Genomic DNA, 26065 nt, shown 5'->3' with positions numbered 1-26065 from the left:
CCTCGTACATAAGTAACGATACAATCTTGATGGCAAGATGGCGCCTTCAGACATGGCAGCTCTGCTTCTAGCTCCAAAGCAACTTTGCAGTATTTAATTTTTTGTGTGTTATTTCTTACATTATTAGCCCAGAACGTTTTTTCTGTTATTACATACAGCCGGAAATAACCTTTGAATATCAGAGCGGCGGTAACTCACCAGCATTACGACCAGGAATACGACTTTCCCAAATTGAATCCTTTGTTCGTACCCCCCAGGGCAATTTATCTTATCCTAGAGGCTGCTCCAAGACGACGCCGGCGGAGAAGAGGTATTCATAGTGGACTTCTTGCTCTTGTACAAGATTAACATCTTCTTCGCCTGCTTTGAGAATAACACAGTGCCACCTGCGTGGCCCGCTCCCATGGACTGTGGGCTCTCGTTCTCCGTGGCTGAAGTGAGTAAGACATTTAAGCGTGTTAACCCTCGCAAGGCTGCAGGCCCTAGCCGCGTCCTCAGAGCATGCGCAGACCAGCTGGCTGGAGTGTTTACGGACATATTCAATCTCTCCTTATCCCAGTCTGCTATCCCCACTTGCTTCAAGATGTCGACGATTGTTCCTGTACCCAAGAAAGCAAAGGTAACTGAACTCAATGACTATCGCCCCGGAGTACTCACTTCTGTCATCGTGAAGTGCGTTGAGAGGCACTCTAGACCCACTTCAATTTGCTTACCGCCCCAATAGATCCACAGACAATGCAATTCCCATCGCACTGCACACTGCCCTATCCCATCTGGACAAGAGGAATACCTGTGTAAGAATGCCGTTCATTGACTATAGCTCAGCCTTCAACACCATAGTACCCTCCAAGCTCATCATTCAGCTCAGGGCCCTGGGTCTGAATCCCACCCTGTGCAACTGGGTCCTGGACTTCCTGACAGGCCACCCCCAGATGGTGAAGGTAGGAAACAGCACTTCCACTTCGCTGATCCTCAACACAGAGGCCCCACAAGGGTGTGTGTTCACGAAGGACCTGATCGTGGAAGTCAGGAAACAGTAGAGGGAGCACACCTCTATCCACATCGACGAGACAGCAGGGGAGAAGGTGGAAAGCTTCAAGTTCCTCGGCGTACACATCACTGACAATCTGAAATGATCCACCCACACAGACAGTGTGGTGAAGAAGGTGCAACAGCGCCTCTTCAACCTCAGGAGGCTGAAGAAATTTGTCTTGGCACCTAAGACCGTCACAAACCTTTACAGATGCACAATTGAGAGCATCCTGTCGGGCTATATCACAGCCTGGTATGGCAACTGCACCGCCTGCAACCGCAGGGCTCTCCAGAGGGTGGTGCGGTCTGCCCAACTCATCATCGGGGGAACACTGCCTGCCCTCCAGGATACCTACAGCACCCGATGTCACTAATACTGGCAAAGCTAAATCAAAGTCCAAGTATACAGATTTGACGATATTCTTGCAGAAAAAATGTAATGTGAATGTCTCCTTCACGATTTTCCCAAATGTACCTGGGTGTCTTCACACTAAAAGTCATGTAGTTTGCTCATACTTCAAGTTATTTGTCTGAAACATTGCACATAAACTGCTGCAATCTTGTGGACACCATCTGAATTACCAGTGTGATGGCTAGATTTGGGGCCTTTCTGTTGCATTTCAAAGATAATGTTAGAAAAAAAACGGTTGTTTCTTTCTTTGTATTTTCTTATACTAGATCTATTGTGTTATATTCTCCAACATTCAATTCACATTTCCACAAACTGCAAAGTGTTTCCTTTCAAATGGTACCAAGAATATGCATATCCTTGCTTCAGGGCCTGAGCTACAGGCAGTTAGATTTGGGTATGTCATTTTAGGCGAAAATTGAAAAAAAGGGGGCTATCCTAAGTTAAAAAGCAACAAAACCCTTATTTGGCATCGATAAGAGTCAAAAACAGTTATTCTAGTGCCAAAATGTACTACAAAGTGTAAATAGGATCATTTTGGTCATAAAGTTAGTATTTTCTAAAACAGAGTTTGGAACATCCGTACCATCACAACGCAGTTGGGTATTGATTTGACAATGTTCATTTGCCCACTAACATTGGGTGAACAGCTTCGGTGATTGCTCTCTATTCAATAGCATCAGTTGAGGCTCCTCAGAGGAGGAAAGGGAGGATCATCCTCCTCAGTACATTTCATAAAAATAGAAATGGTGAAACATTAAAAATGTTATCCTTTTAGATAAAACTATTCTAAATATATTCACGTCATGAAATAATGGATTAAAACACACTGTTTTGCAATAAAGGTCTACAGTAGCCTCAACAGCACTCTCTGGGGTAGCGCCATGGTGTAGCCGGAGGACAGCTTGTTTCCGTCCTCCTCTGAGTACATTGACTTCAATTCAAAACCTAGGAAGCTCGTGGTTCTCACCCCTTTCCATAGACTTACACAGTAATTATGATGACTTCCGGAGGACATCCTCCAACCTATCAGACCTCTTGCAGCATGAACTGACATGTTGTCGACCCAATCAAAGGATCAGAAAATGAATCTAGTACTGAAAGCATAAGCTACTGCTAGCTAGCACTGCAGTGCATCAAATGTGGTGAGTAGTTGACTCAGAGAGTGAAAGACAATAGTTGAACAGTTTTGAACCAATTCATTTTTTCAAAACTGAAAGAGAAGCAGCTAGCTAGTTTAGCCTACTCTAACACCCGGCTCAAACAGAGAGGGGTGCTATGTTAGCTAGCTGGCTAAGGCTATCCAACACTGGAACTCTTCCAAGTTAAGGTAATCTTTTGGTTTTAGAAATGTATTGCCACCGGGGCCCACCGGTTTAACTGCTAAACTGCTTGCTGTACACTGTACTGTATGATTGTAGCAGGTTTACTAGCGCGTTAGTTCTAGTAGCCATGTCGACTATGACATTAGCTAATATGGTGACAATGATGTAGGCTGTTAGCGGTTATGGTATAAAGGTTTGGCTTGGAAAGGTGTTTTTTCCTGGTCACAGACAGCTGTTGTGTTGTGTACTGAAGTCCACAAGCGAAGGGAAAAGGTGTGTTCAGTGGCTCTTAATATAAGGAATTTGATGTATAGCATTTACTTTTACTTTAACACAAGTATGAGTACTTTTTCCACCACTGTACTTAAGTACATTTAAAACCAGATACTTTTAGACTTTTACTCAAGTAGTATTTTTCTGGGTGACTTTTACTCTATTTCCGGCTGGTGCTACAGCAGAGTTTAATTTGATTAAAAACTAAACTTAGAATGATTCACCATCCTGGCTTTATGATGAGAACGTCCAGCTGGCATGCAATGGAATTTAGGAGCCATCTGCTATTTTTGAAGAAATGTGAATGCGATCTGTAAGATGGCTCCATTATGTTTATCAAACAGTATAAAGGTGAGTGGACATTCTCTTTATATTGTATCTTTGTCCAGCTTCTGTGAAAAGTTGGATGTGCATAAAACCCTCCATTCTCTGTGTTGCCTTAATATTATATGTCCACAGGAAGCAATTATGGTGCCTGTAACTGTATTTAGACATACTGTACCCTATTTAAAATACGTTTTTGTTTCATTTTGATTCTAATTTGATTAGAATTATTCACTCTTTTTAGGCCTTATCAATAGTGAATTTAATCGTACGTTCGGCATGTCCATGAATCAGCCATAATGCAATTTACAGTAGGCCTAGCCCCCAGTGTGAATGCTATGTTTAACAATATGTTTCCATATTGAAGACATGCAATTACTTACAACAATGTGGACTGAAAACATGTTCAACATATTTTTGGTTTCTGTAGGCTATTTAACAAACTAGGCTATGTTTCTGTAGGTTAGTTAACAAACAAGGCTATAACGGACTAACATTGAAATTGGAGTTGATGACAAGGCAATACATAAAGGCAATACATAAAAGATTGTAAATACACAACTTGAAGCAACCAAATATTTAGCCATGGAGCATGTTCTGATTGGCCAGTGAGGCTTAAAGCCTCCAATGTATTTATTTAACCCAGCCCTTTCGCACCAACGCCAGCTACTGCTCCCATAATTCCATTTGTAAAAATAGCACAAATATTACCGAAACACCCCCAAACCTATAATGCTACCACTTTATCATTGCATTAGGTTTGTTAAAATAGAGCCCTGCATGTCATTATTGTACCTGCCATTTTCTCCTTGAGATGAAGACTTTCAGAGCCCTTGTATTGATATCATCAGTCTCATCCTCATGTTCACTCTGGCAACATAATCAACAAGAGAGAATGTGTTAGACAAGATTCATTGTTTTCCTCCATTTATTTATTTTATTTGTCTCCACCAACCCGGCTGAGACATAAACAAACTGTGTATGTAATTCTTACCTGGAACCATTCGTGCCCCAGACACTCAAATGCAGTTGGTCGCTTTCTGAGGAGAGAACAAATCATTTAGAGTGATATCCATATAAGAGATCGTAATATCTTTATTCATGTCGATGGCTGTGTATCTTACTCTGGGTCTGGCTGCAGGACCGTGCGGAGGAAGCCCTGGGCACCGGTGCTCCTGTAGGTGAGGTCAGGTGCGTCCCAGTTCAGTGTCCCCTCCCCCACCCTCAGCAGAGTGGCCCGGTCCGTCTCCCCCATGAACGGACAGCGGCACATCAGACTGACAGGACACAGCATGATTTCAACACTTAACACTCACTCACATTCCATGTACTGCTATACGAAGAGACTCAAATATTGCATTTTTTATTGATAAATCATACGGTACTTGCCATAAATAGGCCACAACACCAATGGACCTGACAAAGAAGAGAGAAGATATTTCCGCAGTGATAAATCGTCACATTTTCCCTTCATATGATAGGAATGTCACATACAGTGGCACAGATGTACTGAAACAGATAATATGTTTAGCTTACCAGATATCACTTGCTATAGTGACAGGGTCTTGATGTATGATCTCAGGGGCTACAAACTCAGGAGTGCCAAACTTGCTGTACTGGTGTCTGGAAGTGTCTATCTCCTGACAGAAGCCAAAGTCACAGATCTTGATCTCCTCTCTGGGTGGAAACACCATCAGGATATTGTCCGGCTGTGTGATTGAATTCCAATGGCAGATGGTGGGTGAGGGAACTTATCATGTCATGACTAAGCTGTCCATCAAACTATCGACCACTGTGCATTGTTTCAATGTGCACAAAACTAAAAGGAAGGCATGAACAATCAAATGAAACATACAAACTGCTTCATGAATATGAATGTATGAAGAGCTTACTTTGATGTCCAGATGTAGGATGTTCATGCTGTGGATGTGACCAACTCCCTCCAGGATTTGCTGAATGTACATCTGCACCTGGTAGCATGAACGCATGGTGGAGTTTATAAACATCATAGGGGCAGTCATAATAGCCTTAGCATTTAGGCAAAACAGGGGTCAACTCAAAACACAGTTCAACAAGGTCGGGTTTACAGTCAAAAGATCGAAGGTTTTACCTCTCTCTCACTGACTGATCCCTTTGACAGCAGATGATCAAGAAGACCATGAGAAGAGCAGCTATATATGGTATTAAGAATGATGTGCCGTGTTAAACATGGATCAAATTGAGCACTACATTTCCACTCTTAGGTCTTCATCGGTGAAGTGGCTAAAAGCGCCATGGGGAAAGGATACACTTCAGTGACCAGGACCAGGGTCCTCCGTGTAGAGAAGAAGTCCAGCAGACAGGCCACCCTGGGGTGGGCCAGCCGGGAGAGCAGGTCCCTCTCTTGGAACGCCCTGGTCCTCGTACTGCTCCTCAGGGGCACGAACTTGGCGGCAAAGCCCTCACCCGTCCTCCTGTGGGTAACCCGCTTTACCACCCCATACGTGCCTCTACAGACACAGGGAGAAAAGGCAAAGGATGGAACCCATTTTAGTTTATTGGAACACAGCTAAAGGGAGCGTCACCTCCACAGTTGCAGCTTGACTGATTGCTGCAGTGCGAAATATGACACCCAACTAAATGTATACTTACCTCCCAATCTCCTCATGGACGTCATACACAGACAGCAGCTTCCTCCTCTTCCCAAGCTCCACCTCTCTCTCCTGCGACTCCAGTGGACCTACAGAAAAGAGGATCAGGACCATGCAGTCACATTTAGTCAGCCAGAGAACATCACATTTCTGGTGTTTTGTTGCATTTGGGAATTAGGATGCTCATCTAGGCATTTTGTGTTAAATCTGTCATAGGTTTGGCATCAGCTAGTTTGAATGACAGTAAAAATAAGGACAGTGAACAGAAAGACACATGGCTCAGGTGAAAAGTAGTGCGCTGCTGTACAAGGGGGATTCATTTTTTATTAATTTGACAGACACCATAGGTGTGTACTGAGGTCTTACCCTCCTCCACTGTCAGCTGAGCCTGACAGGAGGTGTGTCCTAAGTCGTTATAGGCCCAGCAGGTGTAGATGCCACCATCCTCGCTCTCCGGGCACAGCACAGTCAGAGAGCAGCGGGCACCATTCTGGACAACCTCCACATTCTCATTGGCCAACAGCTCCTCTCCATCCTCCAATCATATGAGACAGACACTACTAAGGCACAGCTTCTACGACAGCACAGGGGCCAAGCAGTAGAGGAGAACACCAACAATTACCATGCTCGTACTACTCAGTTGATGAATTGTTTTGGTTAGTTATGTCCGGCGGTGTCAGCTATGCTTAAATGTATTGGGGAATGTCATAACGAAGGTTTGAATTAAGTGAATTATAACAGTGAATGAGTTGATGGTGGTCTTAGATTGAGGAAGTTTGAAGCGCCCCAACCTTGTACCACTGAATCTCGGGGGTGGGCCTTCCTGTGATGATGATGGTGAAGGTAGCTGATTGACCAGGCTCCACACACAGGTCCTCAACCGGCACCTGGATGGAGGGAGGAGCTGAGGAGACAGGAAGTGAGGTCATTTCATGAGATGATTCATGTCTTAGGATCAGTGGCCACCTCTTTTAGAAAATAAGGAACTACAGTGTGTACGCACAATTGCAAAGTACAGTACCTGTTGGCATTTCCTCTATGGCCTCAGGAACATAAAGTTCCTCCTCAACCTCAGGTCTCTCCTCAAGCTCAGTGGGGAACTGTGGAGCCGCCACGTGTCCTCTGGCGGTAGGGTCCCTTTCCTCTTGGCTACCCTCGGCTCTGTGGAGAAAATACATATTGGGATAGAAATAGAGATGGTGCAGTAGGATGATGAATGTATCACAGTTCTGGCAGGCAGACTCACGGCTGAGGGTATCCAGGCTGGAACAGCATTTTGACAACAGAGGTGGGGTGGAAGTCTGTCTGCAGCCATTGCTTCACCATGGCAGTGGACCAGCCCTCTGAGTCGGAGTCTGGAAGCACAATGACACCACTCTCATGCTGATGCTCTTAGGTGCTGTTAGGGTCTAATAATCCAAAATCATTCATTCATATTAACTGGCCTTTACAATTAATATATTTTTTGAAGCCATGCTAATTTGTGACCGAGGCAAAGCGTGTCGAGACATTAGCAACTGTCTATTTAAAAATGTAGAATGTGAAAAATATGATAAAAGCAAATGTTAGGAACGTACAGTACCCTTACCTCCAGACTCACAGGAACACAATAACCAGTGCACGTCTTACCTCCAGACTTGAAGGACACCCAATAGTTTGTAAATCAGCCCATGAACAGGACATGGACACATGCCCACTCCCCAGGGGAGGGGGGGGAGGGGGGGGAATAAGGGGCGCCTGATGCCCAGCACATGACCATCTTGTATGGGTAGGAGTGGAGAGTTAACTGGGCATGCGTTGGAGACGAGAGAGGACCCATCCACATGCACTGGGTCCATGATACTGTGAACATGATGAAGGCTCTGTGAGGTACTTCCTGTTCGGGGACTACAGAGGATGGAGAGGAGGAGGGTTACAGAGAATGGATTGCCTCACATGATCAACTGGTGTCCAAAAGCCAAAAGGAAAACTACTTAGAGGTGGAATCATAGCTCATGAAGGAAAGTGATTGATAGATACAGCAATGACAGTATTCTAATTGTATTCTCATTTTTGTTTACTAATTTTAATCTGCCTTGAAATACAGAAAATAGAAAATGTGCTCTATGTGATTGAATGTGTTTCATTGAAGGTGTTTGATATGGATGATATAGCAAGGATTTACTGCTGTGTCGTAATCAATCGACTTTTCGGGGTCCTGATATGGACTCTGAGGGGCCGTTATTGGGCACAGATTAAGCCTAGTCCTGGACTAAAAAGTAAGCTCAAAGGAGAGCGTCTATTGAAAGTGCTTTTTACTCCAGGACTACTGTAGGTTAATATCTGTGTCCGGGAAACACCCCTCGATGTAAATGAGCTATGGCCCCTTATTTATCCTGTTTGGAAAAGCTTTTGGAAATCCATCAAGATCAGTCAAATGGGAGGAAATGAGCCGGTCCTTTCCAATGCTTTTCATTTCTGAAAGATGGAAACATGATGAAAACACGAGCAAAAACATCCAATACTAAAGTGTATCAATGTCTTTCATGAATATGTACGACTAGTAATGATATGATATCTATGTTGATCGCTAATGTAGGTGACTGGAAGTGTATATGGTTTCAAGGGTGTTTGGAATGAAATGGGAGAGAAAGGGTAACCTAGGTAATGAGACAATCCAAATTGAACATGAGGAATGGCAATGATGACTGACAGTGTGAAAACAGAGATAAAGTGAAGTGAAGTAAAGTGATCTGAGGTAAAGTAGGTGAAAGTGAAGTGAGGTGAGGTGAAACTAAGTAAGGACCATGGCATGTGCTTTTCTGATCCCTCTTCAGTTAACACTGAGCTTGTATTGTCCACAGAATAAAACTGGGATAAAACAATATTTTTCGTTGTCTCTCATTAGATATCAGTAAGAGTTAGACCTATGGGGTCCTTGTCCTAGATTGTATTAGGCTGTCATCATGTCTTATAGTGTAGAACATGTGGACACTAAAGATGAACATATTTACTATAGCCTTCTTCTCAAAACCTGTTTCCTTACTCTGAGGTGGACATTTACCTTGATTTGGTGGAGGAAACTCTCCTACTGTACCTTGGATCAAGATGGCCTGTGGTTGGTCAGGCTCACTGTCCATCACTTGTGCAAAGGCGGAGCACATCTCTGCCTCACTCTTGGCACTGCCCAACTTGTTCCACAGCTAAAACATAACAAGATTTCACATTTTAAACTGCACTGTTTTATAACAGTGCACAAAAGCTCAAAGAACGCATTGCTATAAAGAACAGAAACAGTATATTGTACCTTCAATGTTATACCTGTACTGTGCACCATGGGGGACCAGCCATTCTGTGCCACTGCCCCCAAACTCTGGAACTCTCTCACCCCAGCCACCCGCAACTCTGACTACATCACCACTTTCAAAGCCCGAACTCAAACCTACCTTTTCCCTCAGCTTAGCTCTCCCCCTTACTCAGCCCTAGTTTAAGATAAGTAGCTTTTGTTTCATTTTAATTGTTTAATCCCTGTTTTGTTTTTTCCAGTCTTTGCTGTACAGTGTCTTTGTTTTTTTTTAAGGAGTTTTATACAATGTATTATTGTTATTATTATTACTATTACCTGTATGTTAGGAACAATTATTACATATGAAGTACAGTTCATAAAGGGGTTTCATACATGTACTGTAGGCCTACCTCACACTTATACTGTCCCAGGTCTGTCTCTCCAGGGTTCATGATGGTGAGCGTGAGGATCCCACTGCGGGCATCACTCTCTATGTGGTACTTCCTCTGGTCTGTCAGCTCTTTGCCATCCTTAAACCAACTGTCAAAAACATGCCAGGGCACACAACCAAATAACAACATGTGGGACGATCTTAATGGGAATCAAGCAGGTACTAGCCAGGTTCCCGTGACATTGTAGGGGGATCCAGTAAATCCTGTCCAGTTTACTGTACCATACCTGACTCGGGGTAAAGGAGTACTGTGTGTGGAACAGCTAAACTTGATGTCCTCTCCCTCCAGCAGACATGCACTCTGCAGCCTGGTAATGAATCTGGGGGGTGCTGTAGGACAGGAAATAATGAGTTCATTCACTCTACGCGTTACCTTTGCACAATATGCCACGGAGTATACCGTAACATGTTAGAGAGTACAATCATATGGCTATGTTTGTTGTATTTTAGTGTACTTTAGCCCTAATATTCATTAACATGAAATGCATACAGTGAGTGACTGAGGGAGACCAATGCTCTGTCATCCCGGACTATGGTTGTTTAGTTCAGCACCAGAGCTACTGTATGTGAACATAGACTCACCATCCACCACTATCTTGGCCAGTGTGCTAGCATGGCCCACAGAGCTGGAAGCATAGCACAAGTACTGTCCAGAGTCCTCAGGAGTGACCCCATCCATGATGAGACAGCAGGTGCCTGCCCGATCTGCAGTGATGATGTGGTGGGGGCCATCCTCTAGGGCCAGGCCATCTATGGAAGTGATGTCATATCAGAGCGTCAGAGATCGTACTGCTGTTAAAGAACAGGACATACCTAATTCTGCTTGCTAAATTTGGTACACAAGGTTGTACTCCCTGAACGTCCACACTACTCCCAAATGGCTGGCTAACTAGTCTAAAGCTCAAATCTATATGGTTCAACTATTTGCTATAAACAACTAAAAAAGAACAAACTCTATGCAAGCTATCTGGTTTGTATACCTTGGAACCAGCTGACCACTGGTTTGGGTGTTCCTGTGACTTTGCAGGCCAGTTTGATTGTCTGCCCGATCTTCGTGGTGCAGCCATTCAGGAGAACTTCAAACTCTGGTGGACCTACAGAAACACACACGTGACTACTGTAATAATGGGAAGAGATGAGGAAAAATATATCTAATGCTGCCCAGATCCAACATTGGATACAGTTCATGCTGGACAGAGTTAACAGAAGATAAAGCCAGTGTTCGTACTTTCTGAAAGGTTTCTTCGGCTCTTCCCATATAAGAACCCTTCGGCTCTTTGGCTCTCCCCAAGTAGAACCATGTAGAACCCTTTCCCCAGAGGGTTCTACATGGAACCCAAAATGGTTTACCTGGAACCAAAAAGGTTTATTACCTTGAACCAAAAAGTGTTCTCCTATGAGGACAGCTGAAGAAACCCTTTTGGAGCCCTTTTTTCTAAGAGTGTATATTAGACAAACTTAACAATGGACAGTGCCAAAAGACAGTCATAGTGGAACTCACTGCTGGCAGTCAGGCTGGAGCGTTGCTGCAGCTCTCTCAGGTCTTTGAGCCAGGACAGCTTGAGCAGGGCGGAGCGACCCTGCAGTGTGTACCTCCTCACTGAGCCCCGGTGCTCGTGCCACAGCCCCCAGGACTTCTCATCTCCCCCCACCGTCTCCTTCACCTCCACATCATTCAGCTGGGGAGGGGGAGAAGTTAATATTACATGGAAGGCACTCTACGTGTAATGGAGATGGTTCGGAGAAACCATACTAAACGTGATGAATAGCCTTGACTTACCACGTGTGTTATCTCCCCAAGCTAACGCTTAGGTTTTTATCTCCGAGAGATAACACAATCTTGTGGCTCACAGGAGACCTGGGTTCAAACCCAGGTTGGTAACATAAGCTTGGCACAGAGGAATTGGACTGTACATTTACATTGACGGGGGCAAAGGTCAAAGGGCAGGTTTTCACCTTCATCTTGTTCTTGAAGGCGTAGGTGTCAGAGTTCATGCCAGGGTCTCTCTTGAGCTTACATAGCAAGACACATTCCTTGAAGAGGAACACCTGCCTCTGGTGGCCCCTGGAGGACGTCTTGATCTCGGGAGACTCCTCCCACACAGTGAAAGGACCCTGGGAGGAGGAAAGACGTGGGATGAAAGCTTCAGGAGGAACTGGATTATCGATGAGGAAAACATGAATGAGCCAATTTCCGCACCACTGTGAGATCAAGATGGCACATTTCAAGCTATGTCCTTGATATTCAACTTCCAATGATGCTGTATCTCCATCAGCATCTGAGAAATAACTTCCACTGTTTGTTACAGTACAGCTCAGGTAGTTTAGGCAAGTTGGCATACTCTAACCAGGGCTGTTCAATTCTTGTCCTGGAGGGACAAAAAATGTCTGTTTTTTGTTTCGACCTGGTAATTAAAGAGATTATCCTGTACTTTTATAGTTCTGAAAGTAGAGCTCACGAGCCAAAAGGTGGCTCCGCCGAAAATTCCGTACTACATCACATAGTTGCGGTCAAATATATCGGCACCCTTGCAAATAATTCCATACTTCTTCTAAAATAAACATTGTTTCCACATTTTGTTATTGGATTTTCAACATTACGGAATTTTTTGTTGTTGTATTGGTTAAGTTATTTTCTTTGAAAACTTCCTTTGGTCATTGGTAAACATAGGAAGACCCCACTGCTAAAGGAGACACAAGAAAGGCTGATTGAACTTCTCAAAACCACACCTAAACAAGCATAAATCCTGGGGAAAAGGTTCTGTGGACCAATGAAACTAAATTAGAGCTCTTTTGGCAATACAGATCAGTGCTGTGTTTACTGATGACCAAATGAACTATTCAATGAAAAGAACACCCTCCCTACAAAACAAACATGGCGGAGGTTTGATAATGCTGTGGGGTTGCTTTGCTGCCTCTGGTGCTGGGGGCCAAGAAAGTGTGCAAGGCATCATGAAATCAGCAGATTACCAGGTGTTTTGGAGTCCAATGTTGAACCCAGTGTTCAAAAACCGGGCCTCCATTGAAGGTTGTGGTTCTTCCAGCAGGACAACAACTCAAAACACACATCATAAAACACCCAGGAATGGTTAAGAAGAGATGCTGGACTGTTCTGCAGTGGCCAGCAAAGAGTCCAGATCTGAAACACATTCAAACCTATGGTGAGATCTGAAAACAGCAGTTGGTGGAGGGCACCCCTCAAACATTCAGGAATTACAGCAGTTTGCTGCTGAAAGGTGGGCCAAATTGTCAGTAGAAAGGTGCAGCAAGCTCATTGATGGCTACAAGAAGTGTTTGCCTGCAGTTATCTTAGGCAAAGACTGTGCAACCAAGTACTAGCTCCAGGTTGCCAATAATTTTGTCCATGCCATTTGTCTTTATTTTCTAAATTAAAATGTACATTTAAGTTTACACAAATTAAATTGGTTCTGCAATGTTAAAAATCCTATTACAAGGTGTGGTGGCCCAAACTGTTTTGATATTTCAATTTATTTGAGAAGAAATGTGCAAGGGTGCCCATATACAGTATTTGGCTGCAACTGTATGTGTAGATGTGCACCACATCATTGCTTTCTCTCTCTCTCTGCTGTGTGTGTATCTTGCTAGCTGTCACTCAAATGGGGACTGGCTGAAGCTCATTGGCTAGAACTCGAATTTCTAGATGTAAAACAAAATTCTGGTCATATATTTTGCATGTACGAACGACAGCCTTCCCTGTAGCTCAGTTGGTAGAGCATGGTGTTTGCAATGCCAGGGTTGTGGGTTTGATTCCCATGGGGGGGCCAGAAAAAAAAATGTATGAAATTGTATGAAATGTATGCATTCACTACTGTAAGTTGCTCTGGATAAGAGTGTCTGCTAAATGACGAAAATGTAAAATATTGATACATCCAGCCCAAAGTGGGAGGTTTAAAAAATACCTAGCAGTTGCCAAAGTTCCAGATCATGTCTTTAACTGCACTCACCTTGTGTACCAGGTCTGAATTAGTACCTTATTAGAAGGAGAGGATGAAAAAACTAGGAAGTGTTTCAGCCTTTCAGTACTGACATTCTATGGAGATAAACTGTGGTTCAGGAAGGGTGAGTTACCTGGCGGACAGGTTCTCCTAGTGCAGTGAGTGGGGCAGGGTAGTTCTCAATCAGAGACACCTGGTGTAGGTTGTCAGAGCGCCAGGGCAGACAGGACACCATGGAGAAGGCATCCTCCAGTAGAAGGCAGCTTTTCGCACACTTAGCCTTGTTCTTGATCAGTTCCTGTCAACACAAACACAGGGAGAAATACATGGATTAAGGCTTCAGAAAGGTCTCAACATGGACACTTAGAATCAGATGATGAGCACTGACCTTAAGCAAGGCCTGGTAGGTCTGAATCCTCTCCACTGGTCTCTGTAAGAAGGTGATGACATCCAGGACTGCAGTTAAGGGGGGGTGCTCAGGCTCTGTTTCCGTGTTTTGCTGGAACACAAAGTTCCATACACGTGAATGTGAGCATGGAAAACTGGGAGCATGTGAGTGCAAATAGTTTTTCTTGTGGGAGTGGGGGTGGATCTTTGTGCATTATGGTAAATGATCGGATTGCATACCTTGAAGTTCTGCTGGATGGTCTTGTCAGTGACACAGGCCTCTGCCTGTGATTGGCCCACCATGTACTGCAGATACTTCTCAAAGTCCACTGCATGTTTGACCAGATGCATGGCCACGTCATCGTCAGTAGAACACTCACTCAGACTGGGCAGAATAGATCTGAGTATGAGGTAGGAAAAGAAGGACAGTATTTATTTCAAGTTTTTTTTCTTAACATTTCATTACATGAGTAAAAAAAAACGTATCTAAAACTAGCACTAAAACCAGCTCTCCCTCTCAACAAAGAGAACAGGCATGACCTCTCGTGTAAAGCCACGATGTCCTTTATATTGCGGAAGATGGTTTCTTTCTGGTTGATGATGTTGATAGGGACATGAGGGCTGGTGTCTAAGTGGTGCAGGTGGTGGGACATGAATTCCTTCATCTCCTTCACAAACTCTTCCTCCCCATCAATCAGCCCCTGGATTAATTGGCTAAAGACAGAAGGGAATGTAGACCGTTTTCTTTAAGAAACGATGTGAATCAAATATGCAGAACACACTGTAATCAAGTAATATTTGTTCACTCACCTTAGTGTTCTCCTGTAGTTCTCCCCTGTAGACCCTGGTACATCCAGCTCCTGTTGTGGTGTCCTCATTTGTGGGAATGTCTCCTTTACAAAAAAACCCAGTGAAAGCTTGAATTAATGCATGGTGAAATATTATCATTACCTCTGCCGAATCCTGTTGACATGACGAAACATGTGGTTGTTTGCGCGGTCAAAACATGTCGACTTTGTCCATTTTACGGCCATCCTTTATGCCCAACCAGGACATACTGATGACCTCATACCTTTCTCTTTTTCTCCAGGTATGCAGGAGAGACCCATCCTTGGCGTGAGGAGGTGGTCTTGGAGGGCTTGGTGCGGACCAGCCACTTCTCCGGGTGGACAGAGTCCAAGACCTCCACGTACTGACCCTCCTTCAACACAAAGCTCTCCTTGTTGCCACCTTGTTGAGGACTGCAGTTAGCTCTGGCCACGTATATATCAAATGTCTATGGAAAAGAGGTTGGTAAAAAAAAAATGGTGGTTAACTGCTTGTCCCAGCAAATGTTACTGTATAAGGACCAAGTATGATAAGGTTACTATATTCATTAATGAGATAAAAAAAAGTATACTTTTTGTCTCAATGAAAAAACGTGATCAGAACACATTGTTCGAAAGAGGGCTCATGTTCAAACCATACTGTACCTCTATTCTATCCTCGTCACAATCTGACTCCGAGCCAGAGCCTGTAAGAGCAGCAGGTGTGTGGGAATGATAGTGTTTGGGGGATGGAGTCCTCAACATGGCATCAGGTACTGATGGGACATTCAGAAGTGGACAAAAGTGTGCAAAGGTTAACACCGTAATCTTTCCCTAGGTTATGAAATACTGGAGATAGCTTTTGACATACCAGAGATATTACATATTTACTTTTGCCACTCTTACTTTGAATGAGCAGAGTGATTATAGAGTGGACTGGGTCAATTAGGTCCCTTTTTAGGGATTATTCAAAAAATCTCATCAAATTGTACTTGCCACATGGCCGAATACAACAGGTACCGTGAAATGCTTACTTACCAACAATGCAGTTTTAAGAAAAAAGAGTTAAGCAAATATTTACTAAATAAACTTTAGTCAAAAAAAGTTACACAATAAAATAACAATAACGAGGGGGTCAATGCAAATAGTCCGGGTTTGCATTTGGTTAATTGTTCAGCAGTCGCATAGGGGTAGAAGCTGTTAAGGAGCCTTTTGGACCTAGACTTGGCGCTCTGGTACCGCTTGCCGTGCGGTAGCAGAGAGAACACTCTATGACTTGGGTGACTAGAGTCTGACAATTTTTGGGGCTTTCCTCTGACACCGCCTAGTATAGACGTATGGATGGCAGGAAGCTTGGCCCCAGTGATGTACTGAGCTGTACGCACTACCCTATGTACCGCCATACCAGGCGGTGATGTAACCGGTCAGGATGCTCTCAATGGTGCAGCTATATAACTTTCTGAGGATCTGGGGACCCATGCCAAATTATTTCAGTCTCCTGAGGGGGAATAGGCGTTATTGTGCCCTCATCACGACTGTCTTGGTGTGTTTGGACCATGATAGTTTGTGGTGATGTGGACACCAAGGAACTTGAAACTCTCGACCCGCTCCACTACAGCCCCGTCGATACTAATGGGGGCCTGTTAGGCCCTCCTTTTGCTGTAGTCCACTATCAGCTCCTTTGTCTTGCTCTCATTGAGAGAGAGGTTGTTGTCTTGGCACCACACTGCCAGGTCACTGACCTCCTCCCTATAGGCTGTCTCATCGTTGTCGGTGATCAGGCCCAACACCGTTGTGTGAACAGCAAATTTAATGATGGTGTTGGAGTCGTGGGTGAACAGGGAGTACAGGAGGGGACTAAGCACGCACCCCTGAGTGGCCCCTGTGTTGAGGATCAGCGTGGCAGATGTGTTGTGCCTACCCTTACCACATGGGGCGGCCCGTCAGGAAGTCCAGAATCCAGTTGCAGAGGGAGGTGTTTAGTCCCAGGGTCCTTAGGTTAGTGATGAGCTTTATGGGCTCTGTTGAACCCTGAGCTGTAGTCAATGAACAGCATTCTCATATGGGTATTCCTTTTGACCAGGTGGGTCTAGGGTTTCCGGGATGATGGTGTTGATGATGGTGTTTCTGAATAAACGTTCTACTTGTTTTATTGCCTTGTTATTTTACCATGCATTATGGTGTATAATTTGTCAAATCAATACGAATCTGTATCTGTCATCTGCGTTTTGCGGAGCTGTTATAAGAAAATATGACGATCAAAAATGTGTAAAATGGTTTGGTCCATCTCCCATGAACCTGTTACATACTATTACATTTCACTTTCTCTTGTCTTCAGCTCTATTAGAGAGGGTATTTGTTCTGCACTGCTAAAACATTAAACTATATTTGTGAAATATATTCCTTGTAAATATTATAAAACATATATATTTAACTCTTATTTTACCAGGTAAGTTGATAAAATAAGGGTTACATTTTTTTTTTAAATGGTTACATTTTTTTGTTGATAGTATGACCATCTGTAGAGGGAGGTAACCTAGCGGTTAGTGTTGGGCCAGTAACTGAAAGGTTGCTGGTTCTAATCCCTGAGCTGACAAGGTGAAAAAAATCTGTTGATGTGCCCTTAAGCAAGGCACTTAACCATAATTGCTCCTCTAAGTCGCTGTGGATAACACCATCTGCTAAATTACAAAACAAATATGAAATGTCTATAAGAACTATCCAAATAACGTGTGACATTTTTTGTTATCTAATGTTTGTTTCTCAATGAGTCTAGTGGTTTTTATGCTCAATCTCAACATTTTGCTAAAACTGCCTCAAAACCTTCTTTCCATACATTCAAAGCCATTAAAAGCCTTGACGCTAGCAACCTTATCTGACTCCAGTCACTGTTAATGGACAGGGTCAGCATAGGCATAGCTGCTTTGCATAGCTTGAAGTAGCTTCATTCAAGCTGTTTCCATATTTTGAGCATGTGCATTGCCTAAACATGTTGTCTGGCTATTGCTGTGGTAAACTGTGCACAGGCAAACACCATGACGCCCTCCACCTCACTGCTAGAAGTCCGGCATGTGAACAGAGTGAGTACTGGATGGTCCACTTGGCTAACATTTTTACTCCGATTTTGACATATCTTGGACATTTACTTTTGCTTTGTAGATGAAAGGAATGGGAATGACTTTGTCTTACCTGAAAAGGTAAGACATAGCTAATATCTTGCTAGATATAAAGTGATACAGTGCATTCGGAAAGTATTCAGACCCCTTCACTTTTTCCAAATTTTGTTACATAACAGCCTTATTCTAAAATGGATTAAGTAATTTTCCCTCTCATCAATCTACATACAATACCCCATAAGGACAAAGCGAAAATAGGTTTTTAGAAAATGTTTCTAATTTATTTCAAATAAAAAAACAGAAATACCTTATTTATGTACGTATTCAGACCCTTTGCTATGAGACTCGAAATTGAGCTTGGGTGCATCCAGTTTCCATTGATCATCCTTGAGATGTTTCTACAACTGGATTGGTCCAGCTATGGTAAAATCAATTGCTTGGACATGATTTGGAAAGGCACACACCTACCTACAGTTGAAGTCGTAAGTTTACATACACTAAGTTGACTGTGCCTTTAAACAGCTTGGAAAATTCCAGAAAATGATGTCATGGCTTTAAAAGCTTCTGATAGGGTAATAGACATCATTTGAGTCAATTGGAGTTGTACCTGTGGATGTATTTCAAGGCCTACCTTCAAACTCAGTGCCTATTTGCTTGACATCATGGGAAAATCAAAAGAAATCAGCCAAGACCTCAGAAAAAAAATTGTAGACCTACACAAGTCTGGTTCATCCTTGGGAGCAATTTCCAAATGCCTGAATGTACCATGTTCATCTGTACAAACAATAGTACGCAAGTATAAACACCATGGGACCACGCAGCCGTCATACTGCTCATGAAGGAGACGCGTTCTGTATCCTAGAGGTGAATGTACTTTGGTGCAAAAAGTGCAAATCAATCCCAGAACAACAGCAAAGGACCTTGTGAAGATGCAGAAGGAAACAGGTACAAAAGTATCTATATCCACAGTAAAATGAGTCCTATATCAACATAACCTGAAAGGTCGCTCAACAAGGAAGAAGCCACTGCTCCAATATCGCGGGATAAAAAAGCCAGACTACGGTTTGCAACTGCACATGGGGACAACGATCGTACTTTTTGGAGAAATGTCCTCTGGTCTCATGAAACAAAAATAGAACTGTTTGGCCATAATGACCATCGTTATGTTTGGAGGAAAAAGGGGAAGGCTTGCAAGCCAAAGAACACCATCCCAACCGTGAAGCACGGGGGTGGCAGCATCATGTTGTGGGGGTGCTTTGCTGCAGGAGGGACTGGTGCACTTCACAAAATAGATTGTATCATGAGGGAGGAAAATTAGCAACATCTCAAGACATCAGTCAGGAAGTTAAAGCTTGGTCGCAAATGGGTCTTCCAAATGTACAATGACCCCAAGCATACTTACAAAGTTGTGGCAAAATGGCTTAAGGACAACAAAGTCAAGGTATGGGAGTGGCCAACACAAAGCCCTGACCTCAATCCTATAGAAAATTTGTGGGCAGAACTGAAAAAGTGTGTGCGAGCAAAGGGAGGCCTACAAACCTGACTCAGTTACACCAGCTCTGTCAGGAGGAATAGGCCAAAATGCACCCAACTTAGCTTGTGGAAGGCTACCTGAAATGTTTGACCCAAGTTAAACAATTTAAAGGCAATGCTACCAAATACTAATTGAGTGTATGTACACTTCTGACCCACTGGTTATGTGATGAAAGAAAAAAAAGTTGAAATAAATCATCCTCTCTACTATTATTCTGACATTTCACATTCTTAAAATAAAGTGGTGACGCTAACTGACCTAGGACAGGGAATGTTTACTGCTTCTACAAAGTACTGAGTAACAGGTCTGAATATTTATGTAAATGTAATATTTCAGTTGTTTGTTTGTTTTTTAGCAAAAATGTCTCAACCTGTTTTTTTTCATTATGGGGTACTGTGTGTAGATTGATAAGGAAAAAACTATTTTTAATCCATTTTAGAATAAGGATGTAATGTAACAAAATGTGGAAAAAGTGAAGGTGTCTGAATACATTGTGTATGTCGCATTTGCTATTTAGTTGTAAATATGTATGCGAGTGTTAAAACTACTATGGATTACTTGTTTTGATTGTTGTTTTCAAGCAGCTAGCTAGTTAGTGTAGCAGGCTTGTTAGCTAGCTGACTGCGTCATGCATTGGTTTGTTTTATTATAATATAAATTGTTGCTTCGCTATTCAGTTGTAACTAGCTATAACTTTATGTATCCTTGACATTGTGTTATATTTCTGATGTCTGTGATCTGAAAGTCACACATTTGATTAGCTAGCCAGCTAGCCAGCCAGCTACTTCACGTCACACTAGTGGCACGGAATAGCCATGATCATTGGAAGAATTGTAAATCCATTGTGAAAGGCTTTGGAGTTTGACTGGCGAATTATTCGGATGAAATGTATCCATATATTTGTATTTTAGTGCCACCTATCAGTTGTAACTGTGGATGCTACATCGGTCTAGATGATAGCAATGAAATATGCCGCTATCAGAGGCTATTGCTTGTGTTTTTTGGCTATATTGGTATTTATATTTTATGAAAATTGTTGGTCAATTTTGGTTAATAGCCTATGTAACTGGTTATTGGAGCCATCTGTTGTATGGTGCATTTGGGCTTCATCAATGTTTATTTGTGAGTACTGTAGGTCTGGCTTTGATAAAAGCCAGTGTTCATCCAGCCACCGACCTCACTGCACGTTGCTGGTATGCAAATTCTGGTGCCACATGCATTGCATGTGCACGTACACAAATACTTGTATAGGTCTAAGCATCACTGTGTCTTCTCCTATTGGAGAAGGTGCAGATGCAGTTAAGAGGCATTGAACTAATGCCTGTTATTTTCTATTTATATAACTCTGTCTCTACTCTACACAACACAATGCAGAGTGCAACCCATTATATGTGCATGGTATTACGTTACAGCCATTAGCGTTAAAGTGAATGGATTCAGTACAACATGTGAAATACCATCACCACAAAAGGTAACATCTCAATATTTAGATTTAACAGCATAACAGAATATGGCTGACCTTTGACCTTCAAATGCCTCGGTGGTTGAGGCGTGACTTTCTGTTCTTTATCCTCCTTATTGGATAACTGGTCCTCTGACTTAATGGCTTCCTTTTCCCTGTGGGAATATATTTTCTTATTAACAAACGATAACGCCATAGAACGGGGGGATATAGTTCAATGTTAAATTATGATTTTGAACATCTTACCTGGGGTGATCTTTGGGGATTATGTCAGCAGGCTCTATGAAATCTGGAGCTGTGTCGTAGTCAGAGGGACTAGACACTGGGGAAACAGAGAAAATAAATTATCATTGTCAGTTAAAGGGGCAATCTGCAATTCAACAACAACAAAGCGGCCAACCCGCTACTGTTTTGGTGAACATCTGAGGGATGGGATTGGAGAAATGTATGTACAATCAAATTCATTGACAGAGCTATGGATGCAAGGAATGCCCATCCAAGAGATCAAAATGATAGTTTTAACCATGTTTTGAGGATATACAGCAGAGGTGTCATGCCCATAGATGGCACAGGTGCACATGCCCCCTCAGATTTGTTCTGTATTTGTTTTAAATATAAAATAATAATATTTTGTTGTTGTTTGTTTTTTCTCTGTAATACCACTAGCCACTTAGCAATTGTATGAAGTTGGTTTTAGCTAGCCCAGATAGGTTCCCAATCTCCCAACCTCATAAGTAGCTTGTCTAACCATCTTAGCTGGCATGCCTGCTGGCAAGATTGGTAGACTTTAGAAAAGCAAGCAATAAACTAAATGTACTGAATAAGACCCACATTTCTTTCAATATTTTACCCAGATTTTAGCAGAGATACAGAGAAGCATATTTAGTTTCTTTAAAAAAAGAAACACCAGTCAAGAGGACACAGACAGTTCAAAAGATATGCAGAAAAACAACAATATCTTTTACATAGAATTAAGCAGAATGATTTTGGCTCTAGACTGCAGGAAAAAGCTGTTTTTAAATTCTCTTTACGGACCAGAGACAAAGCCCCTCTACGGACCACCCCCCAGTCATCCTCACGTACTTTGTGCCCTCTCAGACTTCTGGGGTGCATGATGCTGTGTGTTTCTTTTCAGTGTTTTCTCTACGATTGCATTGTTTACAAAATGGAGTCTAACACGCTTATATTTTGGGATCTGATGGGCTACGACAGTTGAATGAAGCTCACGAGGCATTTACACATAACATTCTCAAGAATCAATGGGAATATATAATTAAGTTTGTCCAAAAAGAGATGTACAGATGGCCCCTTTAATAAGGCAAAGATGAATTTCAGTCTATCAACAAACAGCTACAACTCACTCCTAGCAAATGCAGACACAATTACTGCATATGACTCAGGTCACATACTAAGGACTATCTATAATGTTTGACTTACTAGAGCTGGCGGCGATAAGGGAGGCCCTCCTCCTCTCCTGCAAGGTCATGCAGGGATCCTCCTCGGTCAGATTGTAGGCCTGCCACAGGGAGATCCCCTCACACTCCACAGAATCCACAGTCTCCTTCCCAAGGGTGGAGGTCTGGGCTGGCTGGAGAGGGCCAATGGAGGCGAGGACTGGGTGCACAGAAGGGGTGGAGGGCTGGGCTGGGTCTGCGGGCCTCTGGGTAGATGATGGAGGCTTTTGAGGTTCACCCACAGTAATGTTACCATTATATGAGGACACACCAAACGTGTTGACCACCTCACAGGTATAGACCCCAGTGTCTATGGCTGACATGTTGATGATCACCAGTGTGCAGACGCCATCCTCTGAGGTGTTCATGCGGTGGCGTTGGTCTCCTATGACCTCCTGGCTGTTCTTCAGCCAACGTACTGCGTTGAGCTTCCCTTCCACCTTACATTCCAGCTGGATGGTACCATTGGTCTCAACATTCTGGTTCTTAAACACCTGCTTGAAGACGGGCCGCATGTCTTTGCGGGTCTTGTATCCCTTGAAAGCTGCCTGGATCTTGATGGCAGCTTCCAACATCTCATGTTCGTCCTCGACACTGTCAAGTGCAATTTCGTCAACTTGCTGAGTCACCTGTAGCCCCTTGGGAACTCCAGCAACAGCGACTACAGGCTTGCTGGTCTTCTGGTTGACTGTTACCTGGGTGGGGGCCTCGGTAAAGGACTCATCCTCTGAGATATGGAGTTGGTTATCATCCTCCACCATCTTGGGTTTTTCAGTCTCCTGCACTGTAGACCTTGCTGGCTGTTTATCCCTCTGTTCTATCTCTGTCTCCTTCACCATAGACTTCACTGGATGTTTCTCTTGATGGCCTATTTCTATATCTATCTTCTTTTTAGATCTAACAGATCTAACCATCTGTTCTACCCCATCATTGGACACTATAGATGATCGTCTCACTGGTGGCACTGGCTGTTTCACCACTTGGTCTATACCAGCATCCAACACTACAGACGCTCTTCTCGCTTGGGGAACTGGCTGTTTCCTCACCTCGTCTATCCCAGCATCTGACATTATAGATGCTTGTCTCACTGGTGGAACTGGCTGTTTCTTCACCTCGTCTACCCCAGTATCCGAAACTGAAACTACAGATCCTCGCCTCGCTGCTGGAACTGGACGTTTCCTCATCTCATCTACACCAACATCCGACACTACAGATGCTCGTCTCGCTGGTTGAACTGGCTGTTTCACGACTTCCTCTATCCCAGAATCCGACACTACATATGCTTGCCTCGTTTGTGGAACTGGCTGTTTCACGACTTCCTCTATCCCAGCATCCGACATGACAGATGCTCGTCTCGCTGGTGGAACTGGCTGTTTCACGACTTCCTCTATCCCAGCATCCGACAATACAGATGCTTGTCTCGCTGGTGGTACTGGCTGTTTCACCACTTGCTCTATCCCAGCATCCGACACTACAGATGCTCGTCTCGCTGGTGGAACTGGTTGTTTCCTCACCTCTTCTACCCCAGCATCTGAAACTGAAACTACAGATGCTCGCCTCACTGGCGGAACTGGCTGTTTCCTCACCTCATCTACCCCAACATCCGACACTATAGATGCTCGTCTCACTGGTGGAACTAGTTGTTTCACCACTTGGTCTATCCCAGCATCTGACAATACAGATGCTCGTCTCTCTGGTGGGACTGGCTGTTTCCTCACCTGTTCTACACCAGCATCTGAAACTGAAACTACAGATGCTCGCCTCGCTGGCGGAACTGGCTGTTTCCTCACCTCATCTACCCCAACATCCGACACGATAGATGCTCGTCTCACTGGCGGAACTGGTTGTTTCACCACTTGGTCTATCCCAGTATCTGACAATACAGATGCTCGTCTCACTGGCGGAACTGGTTGTTTCACCACTTGGTCTATCCCAGCATCTGACAATACAGATGCTCGTCTCTCTGGTGGAACTGGCTGTTTCCTCACCTCTTCTACCCCAGCATCTGAAACTGAAACTACAGATGCTCGCCTCGCTGGCGGAACTGGTTGTTTCCTCACCTCTTCTACCCCAGCATCTGAAACTGAAACTACAGATGCTCGCCTCGCTGGCGGAACTGGCTGTTTCACCACTTGGTCTATCCCAGCATCTGACAATACAGATGCTCGTCTCTCTGGTGGAACTGGCTGTTTCCTCACCTCGTCTACCCCAGCATCTGACATTATAGATGCTTGTCGCACTGGTGGAACTGGCTGCTTCCTCACCTTATCTACCTCAGCATCTGACATTAAAGATGCTTGTCTCACTGGTGGAACTGGCTGCTTCCTCACCTCGTTTACCCCAGCATCTGACATTATAGATGCTTGTCTCACTGGTGGAACTGGCTGCTTCCTCACCTCGTCTACCTCAGCATCTGACATTAAAGATGCTTGTCTCACTGGTGGAACTGGCAGTTTCCTCACCTTGTCTACCTCAGCCTCTGACATTAAAGATGCTCGTCTCGCTGGTGGAACTGGCTGTTTCCTCACCTCGTATACCGCATCATCCGACACTATAGACGCTTGTCTCGCTGGGGGCACTGGCTGTTTCATCATGTGGTCTACTTCAATCTCCTTCACCATAGACTTCAATGGATTTTTTTCGTCTGTGTCCCTCACCATAGCCCTTACTGGTTTTTTCACTTGCTGTTTCTCCTGCTGTTCTACCTTATTATCCTTACCCATAGACCTTAATAACTGTTTATTATGTAGGTCTACCACTGTCTCTGCCTCAGGCTCCAGGTCTTTCTCTGACCCCACAATGGATGCCCGGATCATGCCCCGATTCTTTGGCCCTGGTGGAGGCGTGGGAGAGGCAGCCTTCGTGGGAGGCATTGTCTTGGGAGGTTCTATCTTCGCTGGGGGAGGCTTTACTGCCACAGAGGCTGTGGTCTCCACACAACCTGCCTGGCACGTGTAGCTGCCACTATCCTCGGGCTTCAGCTCCAGGATGTGTAGCTGAAACACACAGTCGTCCTGCTTAATCTGGTACTTCCTGTTGGGCCTGAGAGGCAGCCGGCCCTTCCTCCACTGGACTGGGACTCCAGGCTTAGACAGTTCACAGGACAGGCAGGCTGTGCCCCCTTCCTCAGCCTCCACAGCCTGCAGCTCTTCTTCAAAGTATGGAGGCAGCTCTGGAGAGACGGAAGACAATTAGGGAATTGAAAATCTATGTTACATTTGACCAATATTAAGGTGAGTAATGCAAAGACAGAATTCTGAATATTTTTGTAACCCCCTGAGATAAACCTGAGTTCCTGGTTATTTTACTTCTCTGTAGATGATGGGGAATCCTTACCTGTGACAGTCAGATTGACGCTGCTCTGCATGTCTCCAGTATCACAGGAGTATATCCCAGAGTCATCAGGGTCCACATTGTGGATGAGAAGCAGGTTGAGCTTGCCCTCCTTACGGTTCTCATACTTGTCTCCGTTCAGTAAGGGCTTGTTGTTGCGTCTCCATGTGACAGGGGTAGTGAGGTCAGAGGTCGTACAGGATAAGGTGGCAGTCTCTCCTTCCATGATGACGGTGTCCCGAGGCTTCTTCTCAATGAGTACTTTAACTGGACAGAGGCAAGTCAACTCTCAAAATGTGTACACATAT

General features: G+C 43.9%; 1 protein-coding gene across 1 annotated transcript in view; it reads right to left on the bottom strand.

Annotated features, from left to right (window-relative positions):
- LOC106613530 (obscurin) overlaps positions 1–26065 on the bottom strand; it is a 98207-nt gene that overhangs the window by 10380 nt on the left and 61762 nt on the right. The window contains exons 43-74 of the mRNA XM_082956583.1: positions 25761–26024; positions 22408–25596; positions 21217–21292; positions 21028–21125; positions 15525–15634; positions 15125–15328; positions 14863–14945; positions 14593–14766; positions 14293–14452; positions 14054–14164; positions 13799–13963; positions 11666–11824; positions 11211–11388; positions 10690–10803; positions 10292–10459; positions 9937–10039; positions 9669–9798; positions 8902–9175; positions 7809–7880; positions 7240–7384; positions 7015–7154; positions 6785–6897; positions 6360–6528; positions 5995–6082; positions 5652–5852; positions 5474–5534; positions 5256–5333; positions 4900–5072; positions 4753–4779; positions 4488–4640; positions 4358–4403; positions 4159–4233 (exon numbers count right to left, since the gene is read on the bottom strand). Of these exons, the coding sequence (XP_082812709.1) occupies positions 4159–4233; positions 4358–4403; positions 4488–4640; positions 4753–4779; positions 4900–5072; positions 5256–5333; positions 5474–5534; positions 5652–5852; positions 5995–6082; positions 6360–6528; positions 6785–6897; positions 7015–7154; positions 7240–7384; positions 7809–7880; positions 8902–9175; positions 9669–9798; positions 9937–10039; positions 10292–10459; positions 10690–10803; positions 11211–11388; positions 11666–11824; positions 13799–13963; positions 14054–14164; positions 14293–14452; positions 14593–14766; positions 14863–14945; positions 15125–15328; positions 15525–15634; positions 21028–21125; positions 21217–21292; positions 22408–25596; positions 25761–26024 (7301 nt within the window). The remainder of the gene's footprint in view (positions 1–4158; positions 4234–4357; positions 4404–4487; positions 4641–4752; positions 4780–4899; positions 5073–5255; positions 5334–5473; positions 5535–5651; positions 5853–5994; positions 6083–6359; positions 6529–6784; positions 6898–7014; positions 7155–7239; positions 7385–7808; positions 7881–8901; positions 9176–9668; positions 9799–9936; positions 10040–10291; positions 10460–10689; positions 10804–11210; positions 11389–11665; positions 11825–13798; positions 13964–14053; positions 14165–14292; positions 14453–14592; positions 14767–14862; positions 14946–15124; positions 15329–15524; positions 15635–21027; positions 21126–21216; positions 21293–22407; positions 25597–25760; positions 26025–26065) is intronic.

Source organism: Salmo salar, chromosome 10, assembly GCF_965601325.2.
Source record: "Salmo salar chromosome 10, fSalSal1, whole genome shotgun sequence".
Taxonomy (NCBI): domain Eukaryota; kingdom Metazoa; phylum Chordata; class Actinopteri; order Salmoniformes; family Salmonidae; genus Salmo; species Salmo salar.
Note: the sequence above shows the minus strand (reverse complement) of the source record. Positions and strands in the feature narration are given on the sequence as shown.